Raw genomic sequence first — 25,855 nt, forward strand, 5'->3', positions numbered from 1 at the left:
TGGTTAGCATGGGGAACACTCAAAAACAGCTCTTGCGAACTACACTCGTGTCATTTTACCTAAACTTATTATACTTGTGTCAATACACATAAAAGATTTAGAAATAAATTGATACAAATGCAATTGATTTAGGATTTTTTTTTATAATTTTCCCCAATAATAACTATATGGGGGATATAATTGAAATGTCAGTTGTGATATTTGCTATTTCATTTTTCACCCCCATTTCACATGAATGGGTACGTGACTCGTTCACATGATTTGAACTTAATATGACAAATTGGATAATCATTTATTAATGTTGGGAATCATTTAAGAAAACAACATATAAGAGCCACTGTCAATCCCCGAAGTAAAAGTTTTCACTTGGATAGTTGAAGAACTAGAAGCATTATGAGTCGGAAAACCAAAATTAGGAAGACTATTTGGCCAAGTCACGATAGTATTGAGAGATCCAGCCTGAAATGATCTTGATCTCCTTCTTTCTCACATCTTGAAGCCACTCGGGGTCTTCACTGGTCGAGTATCGTAGATCGACATGGTGAGCCCCTATAATCGATAACTTACGAGGGTTAAAAATAACTTGTTGTATGTCCTAGAAAATCTATTTCTATAACTTGTATCTGGACATGTTATTGTACATACCACGGACAACCTCCCATCAATGTGAAGATTGACCATCACTTCTTCCATCGAAGGGATTCACTTATATCTTTTTGTGATAACGTTTATTCATAAAATGAAGAGTCAATTATGCTAAGTTTGAGAGACAGTGAGCTGACCTTTTTCGGCCACTATTGCAACAATGCTCTTGGAAATGCTCTTCAACACCCTGCCAATTTTGCCACAGAGACAAGAATATTAAAACATTCATTTCCTCCACACCAGAGAGAGAGAGAGAGAGAGAGAGAGAGAGAGAGAGAGAGAGAGAGAGCGATACCCTCCACCACTCCATGGGTCTCTTAAGCCATTGAAGAAGATGATATTGCTCCCAAATCTCCTCAAGGTCCGCCTAATGTCCTGTTCTTTTTAAGTACACACAATGATCGACACAAAAATTCAGGTTAGGAGGCAGGATGAATAGATGCTGCAATTCTCTAAGTAAGGATGTGCAAGATATGAAAGCGTATGCAAGACTTCATAAATTATCATTTATACTAATAAAAAGGTTGCACCAAGCATAGAATAATGAAGGACGGGTTACCCACATGGCCGCCGAACTCGATAGGGATCCAGGTGGGCCTAGAGACGACGCTGGAGTCAGCTGCACAGGAGCTGATTGTATCGGTATAGTTGTACTTGTAAGCTGGGAATATGCTTGTCTCTCGATTGCCGTCTATTGGCATTACCATTTCCGTGCATGCCTACAAGGAAATAATAAAGATCACTATCACATGCACTCATGCTAAAAGAAGCTTAGAGATCATGGAATGGTACAAAAAGGACTTAAGATTTTGACGTAAAAGTTGGGATGGTGCCATAGTTAATTACATAGACTTGATAAGATACGCATAATTCCCCACCTCAAGAAATGTGGGATTTCACATCAAACTTTAACTTTAACTCCTATATACATATATAAAAATATAAGTTTGTGGATTGGATAGAGTGAGTCAACTGGGTATGTGAATCCAAATACATCGCGATCCATAAATTTGGTGAGTTATGTATACACGATTCAAATAGATTAAAAGTGCATGCACTCGATCAACCCGATGCCATTTTGTTGTTTACATTCTATTTAACTATTGCACGCCTTTAGCATGTATTCCCTTAATTAAAATCGGGCTTAACAAATTAAAACCATTTCTGGAAAAAGAAAAAGAAAAAGAAACAAAGCAAATTGACAGTCTAGGATCCGAAGGAAGGAACAGAACTGAGGAACGAAAACCCAGACATTTTAGGCTCCTCTTGGAGTTCTCTCCATTCGATTTTTTTTTTTTTGGTAATTATTGGCCCCTCCAGATGCAGCTAGCCCACTTTTAAGTAAAAGAAGAGGACAAGAACACCAAAGAAGAAGAGAGTTCACAAGTTAATTCAATCGCAAAGTTTTACCTGGCCAAAGGGTGATTTTTCTAGTTATAGATACTACAATGAGAAATATAGGAAAGATCAAATGAAGACTCCATGACTACAAAGCTACAAATTTGGCAAAGAGCCACAAAGATCTCATGAAAACTTCTTTCGAGAATATCGAGTCATTTCTCAAGTCATAGAAAGAAGAAGGAACAATTTGTGAGACTTTACGGAATTACTGCCAACTGTTTTAAAAGTTTAAATCATTAGCTTAATGCATGATTTAATAATTAAACATTCAAACACAATGCTAGATGACCGGTAAATAGTATTACTATTAATTCTAGTCCTCCCTAACTTCTTCATTACTCCACCAACAAAATAGAAAAAGCTTGTATTGACCTCACAAAAAAATAAAATAAAATAGAAAGAGCTTATGACCTTCACCTCATCACAAGTACTATCTCCGGATTGGATTAATGTCGGAGATGTTAAAGCTCATATACTAGATGGTTTTGCTAGATTAAGTCAGAATACCCTTTTAAATACTTAACAGTGTTCTATCACATCATTTAGTAAATTCATTTAGTATATAAGTCTTATCATCTCTAGCACTATTCATGTGATAATGGTTGATAAGGTTTCAAGTTGAATCCAATGTAACATGTAATTCTTAAGAGGCATTGCTTAGGAGATCTTTTCTGAGTGAAAAATTGTTGGGTACCTGCCATCCCCATCCGCTGAGGCCATGAGGATCGGAATCGTCCATTAGATCGAAGCATGAGATGCCGCCGCTGTAATTGTAGTAGATGTTTGCCGCGCCATACAATTTGGCAAAATCATCGTCCCCTTTGCTCGGATCATCTATCGCCTTGCACATCTACACAAAATAAAAATAGAGAGCATAAACATTAGTCATGCATCCGATTGTCTGTCCAGCCATTGAGTTGTTCAATTCTGCGACTCTGTTAGTACTATATCTTGAAGATTTAACAGAAACGCATTTCACAAAATGGCCCCGCCACGCCGCAATATTGGCACAACGGAGCGAGATAATTAAATTCTCAGGAATCGTTTATGAAGTTTTGGGACTAAGTTGTCTTGTGCCGGAAAAAGTATGCTAATCCTTCATTTGACTTGGTTAATCACACATGCAACGATACAATCCCCAAAGATCAGATCTGCCTCACAAATTGGTCATGCGCTACAAGAAGTCTTGCATTTTTAAAGCCAAATTTACTTACTTTCAAAACAAGATTGGTTCGTTGGAGAAGTAACTTTATTTTCCCTTTGAGATCAGATCTATGTGCCTCAAAAGAATTTGAATTTGACTTGCAATACTATAAAGTATGATCTTGAAGATATTGCTTGGATTACATTGCTAATACAAGTTATTATTTGTTGAGCAAACTATACCTGTTTGATCGGATAAGCAGGCAAGGGAGTCAGGAAATTGGAAGGAGTTGGATAATCGGTCATGGCCGCGTAAACGAGAGCAGTTTCGAGCCAACCTGTGAGATATTCCGCATCCTTAAAGTTCCTGCAAAGGGGTCATTACATAAACAAAGAACCCACCCAAAAAAAAAAAAACATAAATAAATCAAATCCATGAGAAGCTGATATTGTTTGAGTCGTCTCTTACTTGCATAGTCTGAATGATTTTCGCAGGATCTCGAGTCCACCTTGTTGTTTCGCCATAACTTCAATCTTCTGCCATGATCGCTTGATCACTTTATAGCAATTCTTGCTCTCGCTCTGGACATTCACATCAATTGCGTCTTAGACTTGTGTAGTTTTGTATAGTCACAACTCATGTGAAATCTATATGGTGGATATTGAGAACACAAACGTCGGATTGATGGTGCACGTAAAATAAGTACATTACACCGCATTGTGGTTTACAAGAACAATAAAATTAAGGGATTGATAAACTCCATGCACAATTAAATGTACCGGATGTTTTGGATTAGTTGAAGTACCGGCACAGAGCATACGGTGTGTGGAAAAATTAAAATCTCAAGAAGAAGAAAATGAACAATATCATTTGATCTAATTCAAAAAAAATTTAGATTTACATGATAAGATTGGAGATTTAGTAAATGGAAATGTAGTGGTCCAGACTTTTCTGAATAACAAGATTTTGCTTATGAATTATAGTTTTGTCTGAGGAATATACTAGGGATTTTATGAAATTTTGACTGAAATGTCCAGGTTAGGACCATCTTCGGATTTGTTTACTCATGCAAATTACTTAATACATCTTCTAGTCCGTGGCCGAGCAAGACCTTTGTTGTTATCGGGCTGACCTTATCCCTAATTCCAAACTCTCTTAAGTCCTTGTAATTCAAGAGCAACCAAAAACAAAATAACAAATTTGCAGAGAGAGAGAACCCTGAAGTCTCGAGTGATGATGTCGTTGAAGATGTAAGGGGAGGTGACGTTGAAAAAGTCGAGGATCGGAGCAGAAGAAGACAAAGCGCCGATTGCAATGTGCGGATACTTTAGCCTAAACCATGCTGCCAACACTGCGATATTTTCAGTGAACATCCGAGTAAGTTTACTCCATTGTTTTCTTCTTTTTAAAACCAGAAAGCATGCACAGCCAGCTACATAGTTAATCTATTCTAAAGTCAAACACAACAATTAATCTGAAGAGTGAGAAGCCAGTAATTTGTTTATAGTTATTAACATATGTGAGGGAACAGCAGCATACTTCCCCGTAAGAACCTCCAAAAACCACCACTGGCGAATGCTCGGCTGTCAAGTTCTTCTTCAGATCGGTTATCAGCGTTGCGTAGTCTGCCAATGCCTGCGTCGAGGAGAGATAGCCCAACATGCTTGCGTTGCTGTACGCCACCTCTTTTTGCCCCCGAACGGCATCGATTTCCCATAATACCGATGCTTCACAGAGACAAATGAGAATGATAAACTCTACATCTTTCTGTAATGTACTTCGCAAAAGCAAAGCAAAATGACGAAAGTCCTATCATTGATTGCTTAAATATGATACTACAGCTTGAGTATTTGGATCAGTTGGCAATATACCTCAATAAACACAAGAAGGGCATTGAAGTGGGGTGCCGTCTCAAACATGAAACCGGTGTTTGGGGCGAACCACTCGATGTCACCCTCGTTCCCAGTGTAGACAAAGATCGGGGCATTCCTCCGCGGGCCGCCCCAGAAGGTGGAGTTAATTAAGTACCTCTGCTGGAACGTCTGGTAGCTCTCGGGACGGTAGCTGAAATGGTCGAGGATTTGCGTGAAGTACCTAGTCTTATAGAGCCCATTGTTGCCACTCTGGTCGTTAGAGAGCGATGGTTGAGAATTTTCTGGATGAATGAGAGGAGAAGGAAAGCGAGGGATGATCTTGCCAAATGGCGAGACAGCGAACGAGCATTGAAAGATTAGAGAGAGAGACAAAGAGGAAGGTTCGATGGTAGTTGCGTTGCACTCATGATCTTTCGGGCTTTGGTGTTTGCAGCTGCAGAGGAAGTGAATGAGTATGGAGATTTCAGTTGAGAAGGAAAGGGGAGAGGGGGGGGTAAGTCAACCGAGACAAATGGTTCCCGCCGGCAGGGGACAGGAGACGGCCATCTCGAGGCTGTATAGATGGCCGTATCCACGATGGAAGGAAATCGGTATTGCCTTAAATGTTGGGATGAGTTTTTATTTTTGGTCGGTATTGGGATAACTTATTTGGTGGACTATCATTGATAAATAAAAAATAAAAAAAATACCATATAGGGTATTCTAACTATCATTGATAAAAATAAAATGGTAGAATTGAAATACCCTATAGGATATGTCGTATATGGTATTTTTAATACTACTAGCGTATTAAAATAGCCTATATGGTATATCGTATAGGATTAAAATACCCTATGGTTGTGTCTAGTAATCAAGATAAAAAATTTGGGTAAGATAAAATTTATCATATCCTATGTTTAATGTTTACTCAAGGCAAAATAAAGTCGGATATAAAAGGAATATAGTCCGGATAAAATTATACCATAAGAAATGTGGAATAAAAGTTAATATGGTATCTTATATCCATAATATGCAATTATTTTTCTCGAATAACAAAAATTTTAAATTAATAAAACTAAAATTATATTTCAATATAAATAATATTTGAATTCTAATATAAGAAATTCAAAATAACAAAAAGTAACAACATTTATGTTTTTTTAGTTTATTTTATTCAAATTTAATTCTATCTTATGATATAAATTCAATATATAGATATAAAAGCATGTTTATATTTATTACATATTTTAGGTATATTATTATGGTTTACTATTTAATAATTTTGTTAGAGAACGATGGAAGGGGAAAAAAAATAAAAAAGAAAATAATTATAAAAGAGAAGAAAAAATAAAAATAAAAAAGCAAATAAAAATGAAGTATGCAAGAGTGTCGAGAGATTTTTTTTTTTTTTTTTGGTGAAGGTGTCAAGAGATTTTTATGATCTCCATTTGTACAACTTTTAGGCTTATTTACATTGATATGCTATTTATACCAAACAACGTACTTGATCTAATGTGAATATATTTAACTTTATTGCTATAATTTACCAATAGTGCATAGGATATAATATAATGGTCAAGGTGTGGAACGTCCTTTTGGAACAAAGAATTACATAATAACAAGGTCAACGAGTCTTTCCTCCAATCTCTGACTCGAACTTGTTGAATTTCTATTTCTTTTATCTTTTCTAGCTTTTTTACTCTCATGTGATTATTACTGACGATGCTACGATGCTATAACGTGTGTCATGATCATTGGATTAGCTTTTTAAGATGTGAATTTATCACTAATTTAAAACTCCCTCTTTTCCACCATCAAAGTTATGTCTGATGAAACACCGGTAGAGGAAGATGTGAATTTAATTTATTTATTTCTCTTTTTTGAAAAATTATTAAATCATTCGTGAATCTATTGTATGGATATCAATTTAATCATAAATCTTTTAATTTTAATAAAAATCACACATAACTCACTTAAGTAAGAATTTATTAAGATCAAGTTGATTGTTGTTCAAACAACAATACAACCTAATATGAAAAATGAGAAATTGATGAATGTTGCCCCATGATTGTTTGTGCTATTCATGAACTAATGCCAAAGAGCACGATGAGAGTTGTGGAAATTAAAATGAAAATCGCTTCCATTTTTTAAAGTAAATCAATAGTTTCAATAAGAGCTAATGACCATGTAAAATGAGCATTTGAAGAAATTATGCAAATTAAAGTTCTCGATTGCAGAAAATGAAAGTTGGTGGACTCAATTGCCGAGCAACATATGTTACAGATCTGAATACAAAAGCATCCAAAAATTGAACTTAAAAAATGAATTTTTATGGACGAAGTACAATTATAATAATTCCATTGATGTTCAAGGAATATTTATTAATATTTTTCATTTTCATAAAGCTATTTAAACAATAATTACAAAAAATTCATTTCTCCACAATAGCTGTGCCAATGCTAATAAAATGAGGGTTGTGTTTTACTCCGTCCATCCATGGCTAGAGGGAACTTCTCGCACTGTTCAAATTACATGTGTCCGACGTATATTTAGGATTAGGTTAATTGTGATTTATCTTAATTATAATAAAGTCTAATTGGTTTCTCTCTCTATACAATCAAGCTCTTGTACTCTTTTTCCGGTAAAGTACATAATATGACACTCTTCTCTCTTCTACTACAAATCTTTTTAAATCTTTACAGTTCCTTATTGGCCTTACTAATCACATATTTTCACGCTTTAGGCGTAGGTCAAAGTACAGCCTACACATGAATGGGAGTATGAGAATATTCAAAGGTTTAAACCACGTATTCATTTAACAGTTTGAGATTTTAGATTGGTTGACGATGATTTACCAAATTTAACAATACTGGTTGGAAAAAGTTTTATCTAATCAAAATTGAAGCAAAATATGGCCCAGTCTGTAAACCCCTAACATATTCATTAAAGTCCACACATCCCAGGATCAAATCGTTGGCCATAACTTTATTTATAATATTTTCCGTATCCAATAACAAGTATTGAATAAATTACACATGCAAAGTGAGACTTATTGGTGACATTCAACATCGTCATGCATGAATACAGTTTTGCATGCTATCCAACGGCGGATCAATAGTGGCCGAGAATCGATTTGGGCCACATGAAGATCGTTGTCTTATTGTCCCGTTGATGGGCCTCCGATGAGCAACGTGTCGTGTTTTTTTTTTCTTTGGTCGGTTCTACTCTATTCCTACTCTACACTCGCTCTCAGACTTTTACATTGCTTCTTGCAGAGCGTGAGAGTCGAAACTCACTCCTGAAACTTACGCATCCCCACCCCATCCTTGCTTCTTGCAAGGCCTGAGAGTCGAAACCCACTCCCGAAACTTACGCGTCCTTCACCCCATTCTCCCGAGAAGGTAGGGATTTGAACCTCACCTCCCCTTCCATGTTGGAAGGGTGGCATTGGGCGAATCCCGGTGGTTGCAACGTGTTGTGTTTGGAACTTGTACAATTGGGGCTTTTGATCTCTCTTCCTCCCTCATTGCCGAACAGTAGAACATATTTTTATTTAATTTTTAAATTTTAATCGAACATTAGAATATATGATTATTTTTCTAGAAAATAACTTCCTCCTACCGTAAATTCCATAAATATGTGAGGTAATAAATTGCTGCATTAACTGCTACGGATACTGAGTATTGCTTAGTTTGGGAAAGACGGCCCCAAACAACCACAACAACTTAATAGACTCAACAAAATAATTAAAAATGGAGAATGAATTATTTGAAAAATATTTTCTTAAAAATATTCAGTAATATTGCTTGAAATAATTAGTCCATAAGAATTTTTCACTATGTCCAAAAATTTTCATGAATGATAAAAATCTTTTTCGTTTATTTATTTTTATAAGTTTTACAAAATGTCATTTTATCAAAATGGAATTAGTTATATTTTATGGAATAAACACGTCCTACGAAACTATTTTGCGAGACATGTCTAGTAATCCTAATCATACACGTCTGTTGAAATTCCTCTCAAGATGGGCCAGGATACTACTTGTAGTTTCCTTTTTACTTTGTTTATCCATTTCTCGGAGTAATCGCTCCATTTGTCGAATGGATATTGGGCAGGAAAGGTCCATGGTGCTATTGGTCGGGGAACTTTTCGATAATGTCTAGAAGAAAAATCAAAAGAGGAAAGTAAATAAAAAAAAAAAAATTGAATTTGTGGTTCAAGAAATGATGGCCCTTCATAGAGATATCTACAATTAGATACTCAAAAGCTATGAGACCGAAGTAGAATAATTTTTTATTGGGATTCAAATAATCACATTTGCTAATCCTTTTAGGGACATTTTCAGATGCACAAACCTATTTATCTCGGTCGAGTGTGTGTGATGGAATGATGCCGCCTCGATGAGAATTAGTCGGCGCTCAAAATGTCCCTTACTGCTAATTAATATTAAAAAAAATAAAAAATAAACAAAAAGTAGTGGGAAGATCTCGATCAGTTTTAAAACCTATTATATAAATGTGAATTCAGTATGAACTCTCTAATTTTGCCAATTTAATCCAACTAGGTCGATGCTTGCTAGAGGTTGGTGAGGGCGGCCCTTTGCCAAATCGGCAAAGATGTTGCAGCCCTTGCTTGTAGCTGGCAACCTCGCTAAACATCATCCAAGCCCAACAACTAGCAAAGGGAAATAGAGAAAATAAAAAAAAAGGAAAAGGAAAAGGAAAAGGAAAAGGAAAAATTTAATTTTTTTCAAAAGATTACAAGAATTGTTAAGCTGTCGGCACCAATTGTGCCATGTAGGATAGTCAACATTGATTGGATGACTACGTCAGTAATTCTGGCTAAAATTAGACAGAAAAACTACATTGGTAAACCATGAAAAAGTTTAAAACTAAATTGATCAAATTAAAAGTTTAGGATTAAATTGACATCCGTATAATAGGTTTATGACTCTTTTGATCATTTTTCCACAACAATCAACCAAATAATCAGCATTCTAACTTCGATTAATAAACGATTTTACAGTTTCTGTTCGGACCTACACACCCACGTGCAATGGACTTCACTCATTCAATATATACACACCAACTCTACTGTCGTACTTGTCAGATATTGTTAATAGAACGTGCATACTCCTATGCACATGCAGCACTTGAACAAATACGAATGAGCTCATCCTTATGAAACAATAAACTGACTTATGGTTGAGTGTCCCTATTGTTAGATCCAAACTCTCAATGATCATGAAACAATGTACATTGTGCTTATGAATCATAATGCATAAATCTAATTACAAATTGCAAATGATTATTTGAATAAGTGGGTCATATTTGATCCTGAGTTAGTAAGAGTTCGTGACATCAATTAAAAGTATTAACTTCATAAACGAGTCTTAGTGTCAACTGCTCTTTTCACCGATTTAGCTTTCATTGGAATCTTGTTCGGTCGTATATAGTGGAAAATTCAAATGACCAAACACAATCCAAAGTGTTTATAAGCTAGTCCTGGTTAGCATGGGAAACACTCAAAAACAGCTCTTGCGTGCTACACTTGTGTCACTTTACCTAAACTTATTATACTTGTGTCAATTTGCATAAAAAATTTAGAATGAATTGATACAAATGCAATTGATTTAGGATTTTTCTGATAATTTTCCCCAATAATAACTATATGTGGGATATAATTGAAATGTTAGTTGTGATATTTGCTATTTCATTTTTCACCCCATTTCACATGAATGGGTACGTGACTCGTTCACATGATTTGAACTTAATATGACAAATTGGATAATTATTTGTTAATGTTGGGAACCATTTAAGAAAACAACATATAAGAGCCACTGTCAATCCCCGAAGTAAAAGTTTTCATTTGGATAGTTGAAGAACTAGAAGCATTATGAAACGGAAAACCGAAATTAGGAAGACTATTTGGCCAAGTCACAATAGTATTGAGAGATCCAGCCCGAAATGATCTTGATCTCCTTCTTTCTCACATCTTGAAGCCACTTGGGATCTTCACTGGTTGAGTATCGTAGATCGACATGGTGAGCCCCTATCATCGATAACTTACGACGGTTAAAAATAACTTGTTGTATGTCCTAGAAAATCTATTTCTATAACTTGTCTCTGAACTTGTTATTTTACATACCACAGACAACCTCCCATCAATGTGAATATTGACCATCACTTCTTCCATCGAAGGGATTCACTAATATCTTTTTGTGATAACGTTTATTCATAAAATGAAGAGTCAATTATGCGAAGTTTCGGAGACAGTGAGCTGACCTTTTTTGGGCACTATTGCAACAATGCTCTTGGAAATGCTCTTCAACACCCTGCCAATTTTACCACAGAGACGGGAATATTAAACCATTCATGAGAGAGAGAGAGAGAGAGAGAGAGAGAGAGAGAGAGAGAGAGCGCGCGCTCTTCAACACCCTGCCAATTTTACCACAGAGACAGGAATATTAAACCATTCATATTCCCCCACACCAGAGAGAGAGAGAGAGAGATACCCTCCACCACTCCATGGGTCTCTGAAGCCATTGAAGAAGATGATATTGCTCCCAAATCTCCTCAAGGTCCGCCTAATGTCCTGTTCTTTTTAAGTACACGCAATGATCGACACAAAATTCAGGTTAGGAGGCGGGATGAATAGATGTTGCAATTCTCCAAGTAAGGACGTGCAAGATATGAAAGCTTATGTGAAACTTCATAAATTATGATTATATACTTATACAAAGTTTGCACCAAGCATAGAATAATAAAGGACGGGTTACCCACATGGCCGCCGAACTCGATAGGGATCTAGGTGGGCCTAGAGACAACGCTGGAGTCAGATGCACAGGAGCCGATTGTATCTTTATAATTGTACTTGTGGGAATATACTCGTCTCTTGATTGCCGTCTGTTGGCATTACCATTTCCGTGCATGCTTGCAAGGAAATAAATAACGATCACTATCACATGCGCTCGTGCTAAAAGGAGCTTAGAGATCATGGAATGGTACAAAAAGGACTTAAGATTTCGATGTAAAATTGGGATGATGCCATAGTTAATTACATAGACTTGATAAGGTACACAGAATTCCCCACCTCAAGAAACGTGGGATTTCACATCAAACTTTAACTTTAACTCCTATATACATATATAAAAATACAAGTTTGTGGATTGGATAGAGTGAGGCAACTGGGTATGTGAATCCAAATACATCGTGATCCATAAATTTGGTGAGTTATGTATACACGATCTATCGTTTTAGATGATTCAAATAGATTAAAAGTGAATGCACTCGATCAACCCGATGCCATTTTGTTGTTTACTTCCTATTTAACTATTACACGCCTGTAGCATGTATTCCCTTAATTAAAATTCGGGTTAACAAATTAAAACCATTTCTTGAAAAAGAAAAAAAAACAAAGCAAATTGACAGTCTAGGATCCGAAGGAAGGAACAGAACTGGGGAACGAAAACCCAGACATTTTAGGCTCCTCTTGGAGTTCTCTCCATTCGAATTTTTTTTTTTTTTTTTTTGGGGTATTTATTGGCTCCTCCAGATGCGAAAGCTAGCCCACTTTTAAGTAAAAGAAGAGGACATGAACACCAAAGAAGAAAGAGAGTTCACAAGTTAATTCAATCGCAAAAAGTTTTACCAGGCCAAAGGGTGAGTTTCCTAGTTATTGATACTACAATGAGAAATATAGGAAAGATCAGATGAGGACTCCATGACTACAAAGCTACAAATTTGACAAAAAGCCACATAAATCTCATGAAAAATTCTTTCGAGAATGTCGAGTCATTTCTCAAGAGTCATAGAAAGAAGAAGGAATAATTTGTAGGATTTTATGGAATTACTGCCAACTATTTTAAAAGTTTAAACGTTGGATTAATGCGCGATTTAATAATTAAATATTCAAATACAATGCTAGATGACCAGTAAATAGTATTACTATTAATTATAGTCCTCCCTAACTAGTATTACTATTAATTATTGTCCTCCCTAACTTCTTCATTACTCCACCAACCAAATAGAAAAAGCTTATATTGACCTCACAAAAAAAAAAAAAAAAAAAAAAAAAAGAGCTTATGACCTTCACCTCATCACAACTACTATCTCCGGATTGGATTAATGTCGGAGATGTTAAAGCTCATCTACTAGATGGGTTTGCTAGATTAAGTCAGAATACCTTTTTAAACACTTGACAGTTTTCTATCACATAATTTAGTAAATTCATTTAGTAAATAAGTCTTATCATCTCTAGCATTATTCATGTGATAATGGTTGATAAGGTTTCAAGTTGAATCCAATGTAACATGTAATTCTTAAGAGGCATTGCTTAGGAAATCTTTTCTTTTGAGAGAGTGAAAAATTGTTGGGTACCTGCCATCCCCATCCGCTGAGGCCATGAGGATCGGAATCGTCCATTAGATCGAAGCATGAGTCGCCGCCGCTGTAGTTGTAGTAGATGTTTGCCGCGCCATACAATTTGGCAAAATCATCGTCCCCTTTGCTCGGATCATCTACCGCCTTGCACATCTACACAAAGTAAAAATAGAGAGCATAAACATTAGTCATGCGTCCGATTGTCTGTCCAGCCATTGAGTTGTTCAATTCCGCGACTCTGTTAGTACTATATCTTGAAGATTTAACAGAAGCATTTCACAAAATGGCCCCGCCACGCCTCAATATTGGCACAACGGAGCGAGTTAATTAAATTCTCAGGAATCGTTTATGAAGTTTTGGGACCAAGTTGTCTTGCGCCGGAAAAAAGTATTTTAATCCTTCATTTGACTTGGTCAATCACACACGCAACGATACAATCCTCAAAGATCAGATCTGCCTCACGAATTGGTCATACGCTACAAGAAGTCTTGCATTTTTTAAGCCAAGTTTACTTACTTCAAAACAAGATTGGTTCATTCGAGAAGTAACTTTATTTTCCCTTTGAGATCAGATCTATGTTCCCCCAAAGAATTTGAATTTGACTTGCAATACTATAAAGTATGATCTTGAAGATATTGCTTGGAATACACTGCTAATATAAGTTATTATTTGTTGAGCAAGCTATACCTGTTTGACCGGATAAGCAGGCAAGGGAGTCAGGAAATTGTAAGGAGTTGGATAATCGGTCATGGCCGCGTAAACGAGAGCAGTTTCGAGCCAACCTGTGAGATATTCCGCATCCTTAAAGTTCCTGCAAAGGGGTCATTACATAAACAAAGAACCCACCAAAAAAAAAAACATAAATAAATCAAATCCATGAGAAGCTGATATTGTTTGAGTCATCTCTTACTTGCATAGTCTGAATGATTTTCGCAGGTTCTCGAGTCCACCTTGTTGTTTCACTGTATCTTCAATCTTCTGCCATGATCGCTTGATCACTTTGTAGCAATTCTTGCTCTCGCTCACGGACATTCACATCAATCGCACTCTTAGACTTGTGTGGTTTTCGCATAGTCACAATTCATGTGAAATCTATATGGTTGGTATCGAGAACACAAACGTTGGATTGATGGTGCATGTAAAATAAGTACGTTACACCGCGTTGTGGTTTACAAGAACAATAAAATTAAGGGATTGATAAAATTTCATGTACAATTAAACGAACCAGATGTTTTGGATTAGTTGAAGTACCGGCACAGGAATACGGCGTGTGGAAAAATTAATATCTCAAGAAGAAGAAAATGAACAATATCATTTTATCTATTTCAAAAAAAGAATTTAGATTTACATGATAAGACTGAGATTTAGTAAATGGAAATGTAGTGGTCCAGACTTTTTCTGAATAACAAGATTTTGCTTATGAATTATAGTTTTGTCTGAGGAATATACTAGGGATTTTATGAAATTTTGACTAAAATGTCCAGGTTAGGACCATCTTCGGATTTGTTTACTCATGCAAATTACTTCATACATCTTCCAGTCCGTGGCCGAGCAAGACCTTTCTTGTCATCGGGCTGACCTTATCCCTAATTCCAAACTCTCTTGAGTCCTTGTAATTCAAGAGCAACCAAAAACAAAATAACAAATTCAGAGCAGAGAGAGAGAGAGAGAGAGAGAGAGAGAGAGAGAGAACCCTGAAGTCTCGAGTGATGATGTCGTTGAAGATGTAAGGGGAGGTGACGTTGAAAAAGTCGAGGATCGGAGCAGAAGAAGACAAAGCGCCGATTGCAATGTGCGGATACTTTAGCCTAAACCATGCTGCCAACCCTGCGATATTTTCAGTGAACATCCGAGTAAGTTTTACTCCATTGTTGTCTTCTTTTTAAAACCAGAAAGCATGCACAGCCAGCTACATAGTTAATCTATTCTAAAGTCAAACACAACAATTAATCTGAAGAGTGAGAAGCCAGTAATTTGTTTATAGTTATTAACATATGTGAGGGAACAGCAGCATACTTCCCCGTAAGAACCTCCAAAAACCAACACTGGCGAACGCTCGGCTGTCAAGTTCGTCTTCAGATCGGTTATCAGCGTTGCGTAGTCCGCCAATGTCTGCGTCGAGGAGAGATAGCCCAACATGCTTGCGTTGCTGTACGCCACCTCTTTTTTGCCCCCGAACGGCATCGATTTCCCATAATACCGATGCTTCACAGAGACAAATAAGAATGATAAACTCTACATCTTTCTGTAATGTATTTCGCAAAAGCAAAGCAAAATGACGAAAGTCCTATCATTGATTGCTTAAATATGATACTACAGCTTGAGTATTTGGATCAGTTGGCAATATACCTCAATAAACACAAGAAGGGCATTGAAGTGGGGTGCCGTCTCAAACATGAAACCGGTGTTTTGGGCGAACCACTCGATGTCACCCTCGTTCCCAGTGTAGACAAAGATCGGGGCATTCTTCCGCGGGCCGCCCCAGAAGGTGGAGTTAATTAAGTACCTCTGCTGGAACGTCTGGTAGCTCTCGGGACGGTAGCTGAAATGGTCGAGGATTTGCGTGAAGTACCTAGTCTTGTAGAGCCCATTGTTGCCACTCTGGTCGTTAGAGAGCGATGGTTGAGAATTTTCTGGATGAATGAGAGGAGAAGGAAAGCGAGGGATGATCTTGCCAAATGGCGAGACAGCGAACGAGAATTGAAATTAGAGAGAGACAAAGAAGATCGGTCTTGCCTAAAATGTTGGGATGAGTTTTTTTTTTTTTTTTGGTCGGTATTGGGATCACTTATTTGGTGGACTATCATTGATAATAAAATTAAAAAAAAAAAAAGTTACCATATTGGGTATTCTAACTATCATTGATAAAAATAAACTGGTAGAATTCAAATACCCTATAGGATATGTCGTATATGGTATTTTTAACACTATCAGTGTATTAAAATACCCTATATGGTATATCGTATAAGGTATCATTGAAAAGAATACCCTTTATGGTATATCGTATAAGATTAAAATACCATATGGCTATGTTTGGTAATCAAGATAAAATTCAGGGTAAGATAAAATTTATTATATCTTACATCTAATGCTTACTTAAGACAAGATAAAATTGGATATAAAAGGGATATAGGGATAAAATTATTCCAGGTTAAAGGTAAAATAAAAGTTAATAGGGTATCTTATATCCATAGTATGAAATTATTTTTCTTGAATAACAAACTTCTTAAATTAATAAAACTAAAATTATATTTCAATATAAATAATATTTGAATTCTAATATAAGAAATTCAAAATAACAAAAAGTAACAACGTTTATGTTTTTTTAGTTTAATCTTATTCAAATTTAATTCTATCTTGTGATATAAATTCAATATATAGATATAAAAATATAAACACTATTTAATAAAATTTTGTTTGAGAACGATGGAAGGGGAAAAAGAAATTAAAAAAAAAGAAAATAATTATAAAAGAGAAGAAAAAAATAAAAAGAAAAAAGCATATAAAAATGAAGTATGCAAGAGTGTCAAGAGATTTTACTATATCCATTTGTGCAACTTTTAGGCTCATTTACATTGATATGCTATTTATACCAAACAACGTACATGATCTAATGTGAATATATTTAACTTTATTGCTATAATTCACCAATAGTGGATAGGATATAATATAATCCATATCATTTCTTATTCAGTCCAATCCTAATTAGAAATCTAAACGATCAAATGTAGACTATATGGTATTTATATAAGATATCACTAATAAGAATGCCCTATATGGTATATCGTATAAGGTATCATTGATAAAAATACATTGGTTGTCTTAAAAAAGATACCATATACGACATACAATATAAGGTAGTCTAATACTACTACATACCATTAGAATACCTTATATGAATGCCCTATATGGTATGTGGCATATATTATATGGTAATTTGGTAGTCAGGATAAAATCCATGATAGGATAAGATTTATCCTATTTTGTGTTTGGTGCCTGTTCAAAACAGGATAAAATTATATATACTATGGATATAGATCGGATAAAATTATTTTATGGGAGGTAGGATGAAGGTGGATAGAATTTTTAGTATTCGTAAAAGGAAAATTATTTTTTCAAGTAAATTAAACTTCTTAGATTAACAAATTTAAAATGATGTTTCAAGTATAAACAATAAATGAATTCTAATATAATAAATTCAAAGTAACAAAAAATAAAATTTTAGTTTCTTTATTTAATCTTATTTTTACTTATATATTCAAATTTGATTTTATCTATAATATAAATTCAATATATAAATATATATTTATTATATATTTTAGTTGTTTTGGTATTTTAGGTATATTAGTATAGTTTTCTATTTAATAAAATTTAGTTAGAGAACGATGGAAGTGGAAGAAAGAAATAAAAAGGAAATTAATCAAAAAAGAGAGGAAAAAATAGAAAAGCAAATGAAAATAAAATAGACAAGAGTGTTGTGAGAAATTTTTACCATCTCTATTTATAAAATTTGCAATTCATTTATATTGATATGTCATTTATGATACGATATGAATATCCAACTTTATTACTACGATCACCAAATCATGTATAAAATATCACCAAATCCCCTTAATTTCATTTCCTATCATATCTAATCCTATCTTAGTTAGAAATTTAGATGGCCAAACATAACCATAAGGTATTTAGACACTGCCACTATTTACCATATACCATATCGGGTATTCTTATATTATCACTATGTACATATAGCATTTACATACATAAAAGAGATAATATTAGAATACTTGATATTCTAGAACTGTGACTTTCTTAATACCCACACACACATATGTATAGCATTTACACACACACAAAAAAGGGTGGTCGTATCATATTAATTTATATGGTATTTTCTAACAACCAAAATTCCACATAAGATATACCATACGGGGTATTTTGACACTGGATTCATATACCATATGCCATATAGGATATTCTAGCACTGCCGCTTTCTTAACACACACACACATATAGCATTTACATAAAGAATTGTGGGACTATTAGAATACCCGTTCTCCCACATATATAAGGTAATATAATTGGTGCATTAACTACTCCGGATGCCCTAAGAGCATTGCTTAGTTTGGGAAGAGAATGGCTAGAAGTTTTAAGCCTCCAATAATTGTCCCAAAAGTGCCCAAGCAACCACCACTTCCGGACAGCCCTTCAATTGAAAAAACTCAATAAATGGAGAACCATTTTACAAGACATGGGGACCTCAGACCGATTCCACCTTCTATTTTCCAACCATGTACCACTGTCATTCTTGCCTAGTAATCATAAATGTCTGTTGAAATTCCTCTCAAGATGGGCCATGGATAATGCTTTCCTTCAGCATAGAAAAGTCTCCCTTGGAGTAATCGCCCCCGTTCGTTGATTGGAGAGCCTCTCTAACCCGACCCGCGTTGAGCAGGGTAAAGGGTCCTTGCCCCTTTATTGCAAGCATGTGTCGGAGATGTCTCCATTCAATTTTGTTACTTTTGTCATGCAATTCTCGGAGTCATCGCCGCGTTCGTTGAATGGAGATTGGACAGGAAAAGCCCGCGGTGCCATTGGTTGGTGAACTTTTATATAATGTATGGGGAAAAAAAATCAAAAGAGGAAAGTAAATCCAATGAATGAAATCGAGGTGCCAAAGATGATTGCCCTCTATAAAGATATCTACACTTGAATGCTCAAAAGCTTTGAGGCCCAAGTAGAACAGCTTTTGATTGGGATTCAAATAATCGCAGTCGCACATTCTTCTGGAGTCATCTTTGGAAGCACCAACGTTTATTTCTCATTCAATGAAAATTAGCTAGCTGCTCAAAATGCCCTCATTTCCAATTTGTATATATTTTTAAAAAATTACGGGTAGAGGAGAGATTACTCAATCAATTCTAAATCTATTGTGTGAATATTAATTCAGTCCTCAATTTTTTAATTTTGCCGATTTAATCATAAACTTTTGCATATAATTTCAACGTAGTTTTTCCATTTAAATTTTGCTAAAAGTTCCGACACGACTGTTCAGTCATCGACTAATTGCTAGTTGTCCCACGTGGCACATTGCCACATTGACAATTTCTTATGAAAATTAATCAGAATAAATATATTAAAATTCCATACAAAGGTTTCAGATTAAATTGGTAAATTTGTAAAGTTTAGTTATGAATTGATATTTGTACAATATGTTTAGAATTGATTGGACAATTTCCCCCTACTAGTAATTCACCTTTATTAGTCGTAACTTACTTGTAATATTAGTAACCTGTTTGCACAAATAAAATAGTCTTTTACCTATATGGACAGTCATTTGTCTATAGAGTTTGTTAACTGAAAATGCTAACATTTAGTAATAACCAATAAAATAGTTAAAAGTCTCATATTGTCATAAGTGACGGTGGCTAAGCTTAATAATTATCTTCCATTATTTTAATCTCCCTATAAACGACAAGTTGGTAGCCATTCTTTACGAGTAGTGATTTACCTGAAGTCTCGAAAATTCGAACATCTTGACACTCGTAACTTTCCACGAAAAATCGCAATACTCCACTCTATCAAAATGATAATTTTCCAATTTATGGTAACTCATCACCATGATCTAATATTCTTCCACAATTCGTAAATTTAAAAACCCTATTAGTAAGTAACTATCTTCTATATCATTATTTTCCTCAATTCATTATCCCCTTAACAATTTTACATTCGGTAATTTCCGTAAATATCTGTAAGTAAGTATATCGAATTTTTTTACTCCTTTTGATCCCAACGGCCCTAATTACATACCAATCTCGTGAATCACTAAAATGGACTATGGATTTTCCCGGCAAGGTGACTATTTAATGCCATGCCACATGATTGGATGACATCATAATTACAAGATCTAAACATTCCCCTCCTTTTATTATTGCCAGCTAAATTCAAAGCCGAAATTCCTCCACATGGAAACCTTTGACTTTTTTTAATTAGATAATTTAAATTAGCTAGGGACGCAAAGGAATGTGCAACCATTGCAACCTATGCATTAGAATTACCTGTCTCGGTCCTCCACCGCAGCCCATTATTATCATTATCATGATTATTTTTTTAATTAATCCCCGATTTCTTTTTTTTTAAATCCCGATCTGGCGGCTCGCTGTCTCCACTCCTGTGATGCGCGCGTCCACTCAGTCCACATCCTCCGTGGCGAAACGATTGGCCGTGGGCCTAGCCGGTCAGACCGGATAAGGTCGTCGGGTTCTTCCCCGGCCAATCACAGCCCAGGAGAAAACCAAGCTCACCGTGCCTTTCGTGTGCTCCGCCGCACCTGATCTCAGCAGAATGATTCCTGCTTGGCCTGAGTCGCTTTAACTTTATAATTTTTAACACGCTAATTCTTCTGCAGTCATACGCAATCAATACTTCGGATACATTCATGCTTTAAATAAGTGGTCCGAATCACTTGTTGATAGGCCGTGTCTCCCGTGTCTCTCGTTTAAAGGAGAAAGCCGACAGTATTTTAACCTTGCAGATAAATTTAAAAGGGTCATAAATTTGAAAAGCATAATATGTTCCACGATAATAAAATCACAATGAAAATAAATTTGACGGACTAACATCACTAAAAATCATAAATTAGCATATTTGCACGCATTCACCCAAAGTAAATCTCGTATCATTAAAAATTACAAAATCTTATAGATCCATGCCGTGCTTTTCGTATTATTGAAAAAACCCAAACAAGTAAAAAATCAATTTTTATGTCACAAAAGTTGTCAAAATAACCGAAATCTTAATTTGAAAAATATGTTAAGATCTGCTAATGCCCCTCCATATCTCTCTCAAGCTTGAAAGATTTCGTTAAAACTTGTCATTTGATTTAAAACTTTTCGTGACCCAAAAATTAATGTGAGATAATTATAGCACGAGCATATAAATTTGAAACTTTTCACGGTGCGAAAATTATAATTGGTGATGCATATTTTGATGATTTGGTTTAGATACGAATGGCTTTGTATCTGCCTTTTTTTTATGTCACACGGGCTTTTGGTTGGTGATGTTTCTTTTTTTTTTTTTTTGGCTTTGGGTGTTTGCTAATTAGGTTGGTGATGCTGAATGAGTGCTTTAGGACTGGTCAAGTCCCTCCTTCTTCCTCCTCTTCCTCCTCTTCGTCTCTCTCATCGTAATCGTAGACGAAGACGCCATTCGAGGAACACGAGAAAGCTCCCCCGACATTCTCGCGACCCCTTTAAGGGTCGGAGCCTCCTCGCCCTTTTCCGCATTTTGCCCGATCGCGCTCGCCTCTCCGCCTCAGCGGCTCTCGTCCGATCCGGGCTCGTCCGCAAGTGGTGCCTTGCCCACCATCCCAGGGCTAATCTTGCCGCTCATGCACCTGAAAAAGGTGCGATCTTGAAGCCGCAGATCTCGCTCGCATTTTGTTGCTGGTGCTTTTGCTTGTAGTGGAAGAACAGGGAGAAAAAAAGATGACGACTTGGTTGTTCCTGTGGATAAATTTCGTATTTTTTTGTCCGTAGCTTCGAGTTTCTGTGTTTCTTTGCACTCTTTCGTTGGAGATTTGGTTGATTTTGCGGGAGGGGAACTGGGTTTTTGTTGCTGAGAAGCCGAGGAAATGCGGAATGAATTTGAGAGCATTAGTTCTTGTGCTCTCGCGTTAGTCTTCAAGATGGAGTGAAGAAGAAAGAAAGAAGAGAAAAGTATTTCCTTTTTTGAAACCCATCTCTGTGCAAATCGTTTCTGGGTTCATCTCCGTGGCTTCTCTGCTTTTCGTTTTGCTGTTGAGTGTTGGCCGCTACCCTGTTCTTGGATGTTGGCATAGCTTGTCGAGCTTTGGATTAGATTTCTTTTCCTTTTGGGGTTCACGCTGTCTTGCTCAAATATTGGTGCTTTTGGATTTGCCAGATCTAAATCAAACCGAGTACGTGCAATGCCAAGAAGTGATCGAGCCATGGATACTTTAATCCCTGCTAAAATTAGAAAACGCGGGTCTTCGCCGGCTGGATCATCCTCGTCGTCTATAGTCCAGCATTACAGATTCAAGAGAGCAATTTTAATTGGTAAAAGGGGCGGCTCTACCACTCCGATGCCCGCGTGGAGGCTGATGAGTTCCCGATCCCCGTCGTTGGCTCAGCGGACCATGGAGTCCCCTCAGTTCTCGCCCTCTCGAAGTACAAGAGGGAAGCTTCAGGAGCCGGTTTCGGCGAGGAAGCTGGCCGCTACTCTCTGGGAAATGAATGAGATGCCATCACCAAGAGTGAAGGAGGGATTGGAAGGAAGAAGGTTGAAGAAGGAGGGGAGAGGGAGAGAGAGGATTGCCAGTTCAGTGCGTTCAGGTTCTCTTCCTCCACATTTGTCCGATCCGTCTCACAGTCCTGTTTCAGAGGTAATCAGAAATTCCAAGTGGATACCTTATCTAGCCAAAAATTAGATCAAGTAGGAAACTTTGTTCTTCATCGTAGTTGTTGTGCTATTGCCTGGTTTTCCATGGATGAAGAGTCTCTTGTGATATAACTTTTGGCTTTTATTCCTAAAGTTGATAATAGATCCAAATAGCACTTGTCCATTCAGTGCTTTATGTCATCTTCAATTTACAGATAGAGAAAAGTATTTGCCTTTTAAATCAGTTTGAGTGTGTATGTTGGCAGAGTAGTGACTTGTGGTTACTTCGGGTTGTGAAAGGTTAGCCTTATTGGCTGATTGACTTAACTAGTTTACGCTTAATTGCAAGCATGGTAAGTTTTAGAAGTTAATTATGTTTATTATATATCAGTCTCTCTATTCTTACACATACTTGTGATATTATGTTTATTATCTATCAGTCTCTCTATTCTTGGATATGTTGTGCATTAGTGCGATTGTGTAAAGGAGAAACTGGGTCAGGAGTCTCCTATATTTGCACACACTAGAGTTTCCCTAGTTCCCATTTCTGGCAAAGTCAATACAGCTGAACTTCGATTTCAGCTAATGCATCTTTCTATTTTTGCAGAGGATGGATCGATCTGGAACGGGCAGTCACAGGAGAAGATCATCATCCTTTTCCCAAAGACTTAGGGTGACAGAGCAAAATGGTGGCGCTCTTGGTTCTATTAGCAATGGCAGTTTAATGGAGGTAAATTAATTTAGGACTATCTTCATCCTTACAAAAGAGAACACTTTCCTTTTTCTCAGCTCCTTCAATCAAGATTAATCAAATTTTTCCATAGATTTTTTTTATTATTTATCTTTCTGGTATGTTAATTTGATTGATAACCTGTCAGATCCTTTCCAATTTCTTGATATCATGTCATCTGGAATAAGCAATATGGCCGTCCATACTTAAATTAGCTGTCTGTTACATTTTTATTACGATTTTGATAAATACAACAGTCAAATTTGAGGACTGTAAGGTGAAGATCTCTTCATTCAAAGTGCAGATGGAAAACAAATCTCAACCTCAGACACCTAATGGCCAGATTGTAGGAGTAAAGACTCGTCTGAAGGACGTTAGCAATGCCTTAACCACATCAAAAGAGCTGCTAAAGATTATAAATCGCATGTGGGGCCCTGAAGATCGGCCCTCATCAAGCATGTCTGTCATGTCAGCTTTGCATGCTGAACTTGAGAGGGCTCGCTTGATGATTAATCAACTTATCCAGGAACAACGCTCAGAACAGAGTGAAATAAATTATCTGATGAAGTGTTTTGCCGAAGAAAAGGCGGCATGGCGAAGCAAAGAGCGGAAAGTGGTTGAGGCTGCCATTGAGTCTGTTGTTGGAGAACTTGAAGTAGAAAGGAAGCTGAGGGCACGGATTGAGAGCTTAAACAAGAAACTTGGAAAAGAACTAGCCGAGTCAAAGGCTTCTCTGCTTAAGACAGTTCAGGAACTTGAGAGCGAGAAGAGAGAGAGAGAGATAATTGAACAAGTCTGTGATGAATTAGCTGGGACTGTCGGTGAAGAGAAAGATGAGGCAGAAACCTTGAGGAGGGAAACTCTGAAAATTCAGGAAGAAATGGAGAAGGAAAGAGAGATAATGCAATTAGCTGATGTGATACGAGAAGATAGGGTCCAGACGAAGCATTCTGAGGCTAGGTATCAAATTGAGGAGAAAAATGCTGCCATTGATAAATTGAGGAATCAACTTGAAGCTTCATTAGGAACAAAAAAGTCGAAAGAAAAAAGTCGACGTCCCCCAAGTCATGCCAATAAGGTAGACGTCTCAGACTACTTGAGTAGAAGTTGTGTCGGTGCTCGTTACAGTGAAGAAAAAGAGGATGATGGAGGAGCTGTAGAAGACGGGATCGAATGCAAAGAAGACTCTGCTGAAAGTGAACTTTATTCTATGCAATTTGATGTAAACCCCCATAACAAGAGCTACAAGTGGACCCACACTCACGTAGCCCCACCAGCTGAAGAGGAGATGAAAGCAAGGAGGTCAACCTCCGGAAGGGCACCGAGGAGAAGTACTTCCCTGCAGAGGAGTATATCCGATGGAGTTGACTGGGGCATTCAAACAGAGAGGTTTCAAAATGGCGGAAACGAATTAGATTGGGAAAAGCTGCAGATGGAAGGTTATGGAGATGAAATGCATGCATACAAGCTGGTAGAGGGTCTGAGGGATCGAATGCTGTATGGGTACTCCAACAAGACGACTGGGTCTCCGCGAGCTTTGGGTACTCCAACAAGACGACGGCAAGAGCCTGCAAGCGATGTGGACAACATTGCTCAGGAGAGAACCGATCTGGTGCCGGGCTGTGTGGGGAAGTCAAGGCTCGCCGAGGCTCGAACTGATGTTTACAATGTCAGAAAATCTAGGCGGTGAGCATTTCATTATTCATGACTTGTACATTTGTCGTAATCATCTAGAGCCACTTGACTCGGTGGCTATGGATGCTGAATGAAGGTTCAGTAACAATTAGTGGTCTATGAGATGAGAGAGCAGAGACACCGAGCTGTCGTGGCGGAAGTGATTTCTTACTTGCGGCTGCAATGGGATGAGCAGTGTGTGTGTTTTTCCCCTGTGAGGAAGCATTAGCAGTATTTTGTACGAGGAGTTTTTGCGCTGTAGAGAGCTTTCATTTTGTAACTGAGTGAAATTCCTTATGTATAGGATTAACTATTATCAGCTAGAAAATCCGGACTGTTTTTTTACCTTTATGCTTCTTATTTTTCTCAGGCGCAATTCTTTCTTATCAAACTTCTTATTCTTTTAGTAACGATTGCATTTCTCGACCTTTTTCGTTATCTTGCATAGCAGCACGATGGGAGTCCATTTCAATGGTTAATTTGTGGTAACCAGTCTTGGTGATTAGAGCTTTGCCATGAGTACTGATAGCTAAAAATTAGGGGTCTGCAAAATGGATTGTCGAATTGGAAATCGTTTAGACTGGATTGGACTAATCAGTTTGGTCTAGTTCTCGGAAGTGTCGATTTG

At 36.8% G+C, this 25,855-nt stretch overlaps 2 protein-coding genes and 1 pseudogene across 2 annotated transcripts; 1 reads left to right on the forward strand and 2 right to left on the reverse strand.

The window, feature by feature from the left end:
- Positions 1 to 421: 421 nt before the first annotated feature.
- On the reverse strand, positions 422 to 8,491 carry LOC120294458 (annotated as a pseudogene).
- Positions 8,492 to 12,750: 4,259 nt separating this feature from the next.
- Positions 12,751 to 18,140, reverse strand: LOC120294459 (lysosomal Pro-X carboxypeptidase-like). Its single transcript, XM_039314549.1, has 8 exons — positions 18,131 to 18,140; positions 15,774 to 16,057; positions 15,431 to 15,629; positions 15,119 to 15,242; positions 14,335 to 14,448; positions 14,112 to 14,235; positions 13,422 to 13,577; positions 12,751 to 12,777 (listed from the first exon to the last, which is right to left on the reverse strand). The coding sequence occupies exons 1-8, from the start codon at positions 18,138 to 18,140 to the stop codon at positions 12,751 to 12,753; spliced, it is 1,038 nt and encodes a 345-aa protein (XP_039170483.1).
- Positions 18,141 to 21,534: 3,394 nt separating this feature from the next.
- LOC104447338 (uncharacterized protein At5g41620) lies at positions 21,535 to 25,576 on the forward strand. Its single transcript, XM_010061091.3, has 4 exons — positions 21,535 to 21,828; positions 22,347 to 22,827; positions 23,431 to 23,553; positions 23,858 to 25,576. Exons 2-4 carry the CDS (start codon positions 22,372 to 22,374, stop codon positions 25,241 to 25,243), a joined length of 1,965 nt encoding a protein of 654 aa, XP_010059393.1. The 5' UTR covers positions 21,535 to 21,828; positions 22,347 to 22,371; the 3' UTR covers positions 25,244 to 25,576.
- The last annotated feature ends 279 nt before the right edge of the window (positions 25,577 to 25,855 follow it).

The sequence above is a fragment of the Eucalyptus grandis genome, chromosome 6 (genome assembly GCF_016545825.1).
Source record: "Eucalyptus grandis isolate ANBG69807.140 chromosome 6, ASM1654582v1, whole genome shotgun sequence".
NCBI lineage: Eukaryota > Viridiplantae > Streptophyta > Magnoliopsida > Myrtales > Myrtaceae > Eucalyptus > Eucalyptus grandis.

What these genes read in the sequence shown, in the direction of transcription:
- LOC120294459 (XM_039314549.1), bottom strand. An exon ending in TTACGGGGAAGTATGCTGCT is followed by an intron (nt 15,243 to 15,430) that starts GTTCCCTCACAT and finishes CAGGGTTGGCAG; the next exon opens with CATGGTTTAGGCTAAAGTAT. An exon ending in TCAGCGGATGGGGATGGCAG is followed by an intron (nt 12,778 to 13,421) that starts GTACCCAACAAT and finishes TCAAATTTGTAG; the next exon opens with CTTTGTAGTCATGGAGTCCT.
- LOC104447338 (XM_010061091.3), top strand. Translation starts at nt 22,372, where the DNA reads ATGCCAAGAAGTGATCGAGCCATGGATACTTTAATCCCTGCTAAAATT. An exon ending in CTCACAGTCCTGTTTCAGAG is followed by an intron (nt 22,828 to 23,430) that starts GTAATCAGAAAT and finishes CTATTTTTGCAG; the next exon opens with AGGATGGATCGATCTGGAAC. An exon ending in GCAATGGCAGTTTAATGGAG is followed by an intron (nt 23,554 to 23,857) that starts GTAAATTAATTT and finishes TTCAAAGTGCAG; the next exon opens with ATGGAAAACAAATCTCAACC.